The sequence below is a fragment of the Branchiostoma belcheri genome, unplaced genomic scaffold (assembly GCF_001625305.1).
Source record: "Branchiostoma belcheri isolate BF01 breed outbred unplaced genomic scaffold, Haploidv18h27 scaffold10, whole genome shotgun sequence".
NCBI classification, from domain to species: domain Eukaryota; kingdom Metazoa; phylum Chordata; class Leptocardii; order Amphioxiformes; family Branchiostomatidae; genus Branchiostoma; species Branchiostoma belcheri.
In genome coordinates, this window is record NW_017802380.1 from 1598002 (window position 1) to 1608094 (window position 10093).

At 43.1% G+C, this 10093-nt stretch overlaps 1 protein-coding gene across 1 annotated transcript; it reads left to right on the forward strand.

Annotated features, from left to right (window-relative positions):
• The first annotated feature begins 5423 nt into the window (after positions 1–5423).
• Positions 5424–7955, forward strand: LOC109472845 (probable G protein-coupled receptor 85). The gene is made up of 2 exons (XM_019772706.1): positions 5424–5614; positions 5955–7955. The coding sequence occupies exon 2, from the start codon at positions 6133–6135 to the stop codon at positions 7210–7212; it is 1080 nt and encodes a 359-aa protein (XP_019628265.1). The 5' UTR covers positions 5424–5614; positions 5955–6132; the 3' UTR covers positions 7213–7955.
• The last annotated feature ends 2138 nt before the right edge of the window (positions 7956–10093 follow it).

The following is a 10093-nucleotide window of genomic DNA, read 5'->3' on the forward strand; positions in this document are numbered from 1 at the left end:
CTGTGTTACTGTGTGTGTGTGTGTGTGTGCGTGCGCGCGTGTGTGTGTGTGTGTGTGTGTGTGTGTGTGTGCGTGCGTGTGTGTGTGTGTGTGTGTGTGTGTGTGTCTGTGTCTGTGTCTGTGTCTGTGTGTGTCTGTCTGTCTGTCTGTCTGTCTGTCTGTCTGTCTGTCTGTCTGTCTGCCTGTCTGCCTGTCTGTCTGTCTGCCTGTCTGTGTCTGTGTAACTGTGTGTCTGTGTTAGGTAACAGCATGTTTTACTTTTTGCGCTTTGGTTAGGTTTGATCAGTCTAACAATACTAGTACGTAAGCTACAGCGTATGACGTCTCTATTTCCCTACCGGTAAAAGATGCACCAGTCTTGTGTCACTTAGCGGGGCTTTTGGGATAGATTAGAATAAAAGCCCGTGCCGGAGAGTGGCTCCAGGTTGATAAATGGACCGCGTTTTAAGTAGTTTTACCGCGGGCAAGGCGCAGGTTTGCTTTTAGCGGGGTGATTTGTCGGTCTGTTGACGTGCTTATTGTGTAAAAGAACTTCTGTCTTTTTTTTTTTTGGAGGGCGAATCCAGCGTCACTACCATTTACAAAGCAACCAACAACAGGCTGATCTGACTTTCTCGTCAAAGGCTACTCTCCAAGCAGAGGTTTGGGTTTTGGGGGTATTTTAGCGTGTTTTTAGGCTTTTTTATCGGGGTTTCTCTTTTGCACTGAATTTTTTTTCCCACCAAACCCAACCTCTGCAGGCAGTCGAAAACTTCAATGGGCTATAAACCTAATCACTTCAACACATTTCAGTTACTACATTTCAGTCGTTCTGCAAGGAGGTGTGAACCAGACGCATGAATAGGCACAGTCAGCAGGAGGCGCGTGGCCCAATGAATGCCTTTCCGACTTCCCGTATGTACGTAGAAGTCAGTTGTGGATCAAGGTTATTAAGGTTTGTGTAGGGCTCCGTTTTGTTCTACTGAACCAGCCTAACGCTAAAGTCTTTTATCAATGTCAAGCTTACTAGTATTCAGATCTAGAGCGTCAAACATATGCCCCCTTCCCACCCTGAACAAGTCACAATAATTGCTACGGTGGATTAAGTATAAGCTCAGTACAATGTATGAAACCGTATGAATCTTGTCAAAGCTGCCTAACGTTAATTCTAACCTTACACTTGGGGCTTTTATCATCCCCAAGGTCATCCAGAGCATATGCCCCCCTCCCACCCCGTACATGCCAATAATATAATCTTGATTGTGACAGGGGATCAACTATAAGCTCTATTAATCCGCTCTGCTCTTCCTAGTTAAATCTTTCTTGGACACACGCTGCCAGGTTGGATTATTTCCAAAAGTCTGGATGTAACGGTTGGAGGTTGTTGCCATGTTTTATTCATCCTTGAACTTGAGAAGCTTAGTAAGGCTGAGGCAAGGATATTCTATGGATGACATCCACGCGCGCATTAGTTTTCTCCTCGATTCGAAAAAAAATCACCACACGAGAAATTTCGTTACCCTTGGGAGATGTCGTACAGTCGTATTGTTAAGTAGGGACACAACGGCAATAATTATGTACTGTATGTGTACAAGATCAGAAAAAAATATAAGAAATCAGAGACTTTAGCGTAGTATTTTCCGTTTTCGTGATCTTCAAGTTCACACACTTCTGTAACCGAAAGTGATTGCTAAAGTGGAGTCCTGGTGTTCCCGTTCTCGAGTCGAGTCTGGTATAAAACACAGACAGTAAACCGAAAGTAAAACACAGAAACGCAAGCGCGCAGTATTCACTGAACTTCGTCGAACCATATTGAGCGTTCGCAGAAAATACATGTATAATACATAAAAAATGTCATATTTTCGAACACAAACGCCTCCGCGACTGTGTGGGTGCCTGATTAGTCTGGTAAAGGCGCTGTCTCTCTGTCGACGACCTTCGGCCGACTGTTCTGATCGCCAGAAGATGGCCGAATTTCAAAATCGTTAGAGAGTCTAGCGTATTTTTTGCCTGGAGATCTTGCCCTGACACGTTATACAGAGCTTAGGAACAAGCGAACATTGGCCGATTCCTAAAAATTGAGCAATGATTGAGATTTCTCCGACCGTATTGCGGGCGAAAATGTCCTTTTACTGAAGCTCCTGTCACACACAGCCGGCCATGTCCTCCCGACCTTCTCCGGATCCAGACCATAGGTGGGTGTAAGTCGCGTGGGCATGAAGCCAGCCATACATGGTAGGCAGTTGGTCGGCAAGGCTGCTTTCTAATTTTTAAAAGTCCTCTGCGACAGCCAACTAAAAATTTTGACAAATCGAAGTCTGAAGACTCAGAGTCTTCTTGAACGCGATCAAAGGAGTGAACTGCCCGGATAGAATAGGATAGATTCTAATCTCCAAGCAGATCCTAGGGTGGCATAAGACAGTATCAAATTGGCCAGGCAGCATCTATTGGCCAGAGAGGCTCCAATACGCCAATGGACCCTGCCTGGCCTTATGCCACCCCAGCATCTGCTTGGAGATTAGATTGAGAATAGATTCCAGGCTACTCCCAAACGAAACGGTTACTCCCAACCCAGCGCCGACCTCAGTTGTTGGGGAGTGGTCGTGGGAAGGTCCTGAATGTGTGACATGGGTTGGGTTTAATTAGCGTAGAGCTCGTAGGCTCCTGGGACGAGCTATTTTCATGCTGCGTGACGTACATGTTGACGACATAGATGTAAAAATACAGTTACTAATAAGCTTACTGAGTGATTAACATAGACAGACGGATTTTCGTGTAAACTAGTCTTTTTAACTGCTTAGGTGGTCTTGGCCCTGAATCCGATTTGCAATTTATAAGAAGAAGAAGGAAGAACACACACGCTCAAAGGTCCACTTTTTATGTAAAGGTCCAAGATTTTTCTTTAAATTAAAATGTGGACTGATTTGTATCACCACGACAGGAATCTTATTTGTCTCTGTTTTTTTTCCTTGAAATCCTCTCAAAAACGCAGGAAATGTCATCTCAGAAAGTTCAATTTTAAAAAATTTCCGAGGGAGCATGCCCCCGGAACCCCCTAGGAAGCTATGGCGCTCGCTGATCCATCGGACAGTGGGAAAATCCTGGCTACGTGCATGAGCTCACGCCTACTGTAATAAAACTTCATGAATACACACTTGAGAACATATTGCATGTGAAACTTATCTTTGAGTACATCTTGTTTGCCTGCATTAACCGGTAGCTGATATCGGCATCCTCGGTATTAGATTCATAACTCAAAACCTTCAATTTTTCATATGGCTGGCTTTGGACAGGCTTACAACGATTTTTCGTTTTTCTTTTTTTAGAATCGCGATCGATAAAATCAAGTTCGCTGAACTCTGCGCTGGTGAATGGTAGTTTATCCGCTTCTGCGCATGCGTTATGTTATTCATCAGTACTAGAAACATCTAAGAGAATGAATAAACAGCCACTGTTTTCATGTTTACATACAAAGATGTTTGTATTTATGTTTTGAAGCGGCGGTGTAGGCCCTGATTTTTACGCCTTTCTACAGTTTTTTAAGCCTTTCAACCTTTCGAAAATTATTGAAGAAAAAAACTTGAAACAAGGAATTTCAAATTTTAGACCTGAGGCATTCAAGTATTTTTGTGTTTTCGTACATTTATTTGTAACAACCAAGGAGAGTATGGCGTTCTTTAATTGTCACTAGGGCAAAAACTATGGAGGGTCGAATTCATGCAACCTTTTACTTCCTGAATTCCCCATGTCGGTCTCCAGCGGGAGCCCCTAAGTCTAAGTAGGATCTCATGCTGGCTCGAGATCCCAGCCAGATGCTGAGACTTTCAAGTTCACCCCATTTCCTGTGTCTGATCTTCTAGCCTCCTGTATTTATGCCTGTTAGTCTTTTCTCCACCCACGTGCAGTCAACCTACTATGTGTCCGGACAAGCATACTTACAGACCCACATGTACAGACAAACTCATGCACCCAAAATAATGTAGCCTCCATAGCATGCTAAAACTGGGGGTTTGGGGGGGTCTTCTGGGTCTTTGGGAGCTTTTATGTGCTATTTTCTGATTGCATATAGACAACATAGCTGGCCTGGTTGAATTACCCCCGTTTTTTGCAGTGGCTGATCAGAAAACAGCCGAAGACCACCAAACCCCCAGTTCTATAAGCGCTAGCCTGTTACGGAGGCTAAAACAATGCTTCCGTATCCAGCAATAAAAACAAGCCTCGTCACACATGTACTTTGAGATAAATGAGTTATAACGGAAACCTATAACTGAAGTGACTGTGACGATAAATAACGTTAATGCTGTTAATTACATAATGGCCCCGCGGCTGGACCCGTCGGATATTATTGGAAGAGAAGCAATAAATATTGTCTGGACGTTTATATTTTCACACGTTCCCTGTATTTTTGCAGACACTTAATTGTCTTATAATATGTAGAGATCTATTGACTAGACATTTCCCCTCTTTACATTCTATGTATTGCATTGCAGGTATCCTTCGGGCATAAGTTTGTAAATAAAATTGGATTAACGTCTAGGGGGACACCCCCAAGTCTTCAACACACTGAGTGAGCCTGAGGCCCCCATGGATGTCTTATTATTATAATTCATAACCGACTCTTGTGCTGAGAACAGAGTGAAGAGAGCTGTCTACAGCCACCATGTGTCAACTCATGACGCCTGCGGAAGATTGATTGGTTGATTGATTGATTGATTGATTGATGAGTTTGCGAATAAAATTGCATGAAATCCAAGCAGATATAAGGATCCAGTGAAAAGTCTTTATCATATATACTTTTTGCAAAGAAAGTGATTTTTGTACTGGAAACACGATTCTCCTTGCAAGAAAACGGAACATATGCTATCTACAGATTTCTTATAGCCCCCTCTCTTGTTACCTCCGCTTATATAATGTTTATATTGTTTGTAATTGATATACTAACTTGTAGATATATGTCAACATCCCTAAACGAGTAACAATACTAACATAACACGTTAAATTTTCCTAGGTTTGACTACGGCCTTCTAAATTAACTGCACCGTGCTGTTGTCGCTCTATCATTTCTCGATTTCAGTCTGTTTATGACAGAAGTCGTGGGAAAAGTGTCGCCTTGTCGCGTAGGTGAGAAAAACGTGGGTGCCAGACCAGTTATTATTATTAGATACGCAGACGCGCCGTGCATTATAAAGAGGTGACAGAATGGGACAGACCACTCGTCTTCACAAATGGGGAGGAATTGGAATTTTTATTATTGAAAAACCATTTTAAAAATCACTGATAAATCTTACTCACAAAAAAATACTACTGTTGTAGTGACCTATTTATTTTTTTAAACCATTAGGTCAAATCACATCTTTCTGGGGTTAAGAATTACATAATATCTCATTCCATATTTACCGGAACACCCCTAAAAGTGAATGGGCCAGCCATGACGTGATGCGCAGTTGAGAGGGAAGGCTCGGTAGGGGGATAGCGGTTTTGGATGGGTTTGGATTTAAAATCCCGAGAAAAAAGGGGGGACAGAGCAGCGCTGAGGGCCCCTGCTGGCCATTCCGCGAGCCATAGGCCTTTGTTACGGGTGGCGTTTTCAATACACGGCGACCTGATTAAACATGGCGTCCGGCACGAGCTAGAGGTGAATTTATCTTTGTGTAGAACCTCCTGACTTTCACCCCTTCCCTTTCTGTGCTATTGTTTTGTTCCATATGATGCGCTGTGCGGCCCCTATTGTGTGTTAGAGTCGGGTTTGAGAGGAAAACACTGCTTGCATGCAGTCTGCAGTGAACTGAAACGGCTTGGCCATTGGGCAGCCCCGAACAACATGACCTAGCGATCACTCCATACAGCCACGGGGACCGTGCATATTCTAAGCAGGCGCAACAAAAATGGAGGCTGGCATGCAGGGCTAGCGTTGTAGCTAGCGCTGCTTCCTGTCTTCTCTGACTAACAATCGGCTTGTACTTTACCGTCTGCAGGATTGTGTGGGGCTTGCGTGGCGGAGGAGGAACGCCGGCATGGAATGGGGTACGATTGATGGCTGCAAATTTTCGTGAGAAAACAACAACACCGCGCCGTCGTCTCTCTCCCGCAGACGATAATCAGCTGGGCTGAGGGAAATTGTCAGACGACGGGATTTTTTTTTTCTCTGACAAAATGGCGGCGGACCAGGACGTCACCCCACAGCAAGACCTGTGTATGATCCTGGTTAAAACCGTGACTCTCGGCGTCGTCATTGTGGCCAGCTTGCTGGGCAACTCGCTGGTTTTATACGTGCTGTACAAAGAGCAGAGCCTTCGCAAGCCGCCATTTTTCCTGCTGGCGAATGTATCGGTGGCCGACTTAGTCAAAACAGTCTTCTGTCTGCCCTTTGTCATCATCGCTGTGGTGAACGATTCGGGCTGGGATTATGGGCGACCGTTGTGCCAAGTGGTGGCGTTTTTCAACACCATGCTCCTGTTCGGAGTGATTTTCACGCATTTTACCGTCAGTATTACGCGATACATCGTGGTGACACACAGCAAGTTCCACAGGAAGAAGCTGACTGGCTCCGTGTGCGCTGTGCTCATATGTGTCATCTGGACAGTCGCCATTATCATGGCTTTTCCCCCAGTATTCGGCCTGGGCACCTACGAGTTCATTCGCGAGGAAGAGCAGTGCAATTTCCGACACAAACACTACCTGACGAACGATACTTTAGGATTCCTTCTCATCCTTTCTATCGTGCTCTTCGCCACGCATCTCATCTACTTGAGACTCTTCATCTTCATGCGAATGCATCGCAAGATGAATCCCGTTGTTTTCGTGCCGGCGCTGTCACACAACTGGACTTTTTTCGGGCCGGGGGCCACGGGGCAGGCCGCGGCGAACTGGATGCAAGGGTTCGGGCGAGGGCCGGCTCCCCCCGTGCTCGGAGCCGGGAGACAGCCCCAGCAACCCCGCAACAACAACAACACCAGCTCGTCCAGCATGCGAAACAACAAGCTGCCCTGGAGGACGCTTCAGAGCGAGAAGAAGACCAGCCGACTGCACTACGTCATAATTTTCATGTTCTTGGTTCTGTGGACACCTTACCTGGTGCAGTCGTACTGGCACATGCTGGCAAAAGAACGGACAATTCCCAGCGCGTTCATGACCATTTCGGCATGGATGACATATGTACAGGTCTGTGTGAACCCTTTTTTGTGCGTCCTGTTTAGCCGAGAATTCCGCAAGGCCGCTCAAAAAAACTTGTAACACCTGCACATAATATTATTATAATGGTGACAAATCGCCGGCGAAAGCCAGACAGAAATTATGATGAATATTAATATTCCCCCCTTAAAGTCCATTATTTATTATACTATTCCCGCTTCTATCAATGCAAGAGTTTTGTATTAGAATTCTATTTGTGTATACTAAGGCCTGGGAAAGCTGTAACAAACAAAGAGATTTTTTAGTACCAAGAATATCTTGTTATTGTGCAACAAAAGACTGGCACGTTTCGTGGCGGCTCTACAAAGAGCCCCGCTCACGATGTAGAGACTATTAAATACACAAAACCTTATTCAGAACAAGGGAACCGTAAAGAAGAGATATTATTCCAAGCCTGCGATTCAAAGCACGAACTAAACGATTCCTTTATCATGGTAGATGTAAATTTATCAAGCAAATAGATTTTATTTGTCTTTTGGTACCATATATATTCAGGATTCGTAGAGTGAAAGAATTCATTCCGTTAAGCGTTTGTTGTTGTACTTATGAGGTCTTGAAATCACGTGGCTTAAAGTATTATTAAGATGGTTTCGACCATTTACGACACTAATACTTAATTTGTTGTCACGAATTTTCAGAAAGATGAGAACATTTCCGTTTCAAGTGCAATTATATACACATGCGATATTTCTCACAGGCCTTCCGTGTCGTGTTTATTCTAGTTTGTAATTCTATATCTTTAATGTTTATTCTGGGCATGAGTCAATCGTGTTTTCGTGGGAAATGGGGGTCATGGACAGAGTAGCCAGGATGCCAGACTGTTTCCAAGGCCTACACAGGCTAGCTCCTCGGCTATACTGTTAAAAGGCTAAAATGCTCACAAGGAAATTGTACCACAGCCCCTTCCTGTTTCTCTGTTTCTATGTCTGAGGGTGCGGGTAGTATAATAATCCTTGAGGGCATGTTGGCTCTAGAGCCAAGACGCTGACCTGTATTAGCCCCGGAAACAGTCTGGCAACCAGGCTAGCGAGACGTTCGGTAATCTTTAGATAAAAGGGGGGACCCAACTCCTAAATGCTTCATTGTATAAGGCCACATCCTCATGAATAATGAAAGTGAACATTTTTTTTGTGAAAACATCATCACAGAACTAGGTTAACAAAGAAATGAACTATCTATGTAACTGCATAGCGCGCCCCCACCCCATGCGGACCTACGATGTTTATGACAATGATACAGTGCATACAGAATATATGTGTTACTGTATAAATTTAAAGCAGATGTTTGGGCCACACTATAGCTCGTTTACAAAACAATATGAATCCATACAACTGCTTGGAGATTACAAACTACTTAGTATCTGATTTGAATAGGCACTTGGAGATTTGTGTGTTTTTTAAGGGGGTATTTAAAGTACTATTTACAATACGAACTATAAACTTTGCTGTAAAATGTTGCGCTACTAGTATACTTTGAGCTTGAAATGATAATTATGATTGGACATATTATAAGGGAGATGCAACCTCCATGAACTGACATCTGTCACCCCCTCTATTGTGTGCCACTTCCGGCATATAGGGATTAAAATTTAGCGTAATTGGTTTTGGGAGCCGCTAATATAGACAAAGGTTCATGAATTATTTACTTATTTAGTGCAAAAACAAACCCAAGCAAACAATGACAACAGATACAACAACTATCATTTTCCCCTTGCATAGGCATAATTTTTTCATGTTCTCGACCTGTTGTTTGTATTGATGATATGCCAAACTGAAGTCTATATATTATTATAGTGATTCACTAAAAGTAAATAGGAATACCAATTTCCATGGACTACAATGACAAACTGGGAGCCAGCATACTGAAAATTACTTTCGATCTTATCCTGTAGACTTCTGGCGTGATGTGGATGTTAACATTGTTTGACAAAGCTGTGTTATATTTGCCTTATGTAAACAGTACCAGACATCCCGTGAAAACACGGGCCACTCCAAATGGCACAAAATCTGAAGTGTTGTGCAAATTTGCCCAACTACTAGTATCTCAAGAAAAGGATGCCACAGAATTTCAAATTACTAACATCTTGCACAATGCAATTTTATGAGGATCTGACTGTTTCCGTGTTGTGTATATGTACCAGGAAACAATACTGTAGATATTGAAATGTTTGCGATATAGGGTTGGTTTTATTTTCACGGCCCCGTAAATACTGTACTACAGTATGTTACTTACTGTACTACAAAATGATCAAAACACCACGAAAATCTTTTTCCCCACGAAAATACACGAATGTACGGTACTATACAGCGTTAGAAAAAATTGAATGCTAAACTTGAGTCAGTAATGTGAAATCAGTAAGGGAACATAGTCGTTTGTACGGTGTGATTTTATTTCAACCGTGAAGTTCTAACACCTCTTATCGCGCGAAAGTAAATGTATTTACAGTATTTTCCACAAATGAGCAGAAGCAATCATTCCAGCCTAAAGCGGCAGAATTCCAAGCTCCCATTGGGAAAAGATGAACGCACGTCCGGAGGCCGCTTACGGGAGAACTCGACTCGCGTTACAGCCGTGCTTGTTTTCTTTGTCTTATAGGATTTCTCCACTGCTTTGTCTCTGTGTAGTGTGCTCCGCCCATGCTAATTACCGAGTTGTCCGAATGGTCGCTTCGTGATTACAAGAGGAAGTGAACGAAGACAAAGGGATTTGGCTTCCTTTCGGAGAACAATTCAAAACAAAGGAAAAAGTTGACAGTGTTTCTTCCTTGGTGTCTGTCATTTTTCTTACTAGCACTTTTTTTATTCCGAGACGAATAATTCCTTGAATTATTTTCGTTCAAGAAATGTAGAATTTCTTTAGTTGTTTTTACTTTCTTAAATACTAGTATCATTTTTGTTTCTGCATGCATTTGTCAAAATATTTT

What these genes read in the sequence shown, in the direction of transcription:
- LOC109472845 (XM_019772706.1), top strand. Translation starts at nt 6,133, where the DNA reads ATGGCGGCGGACCAGGACGTCACCCCACAGCAAGACCTGTGTATGATC.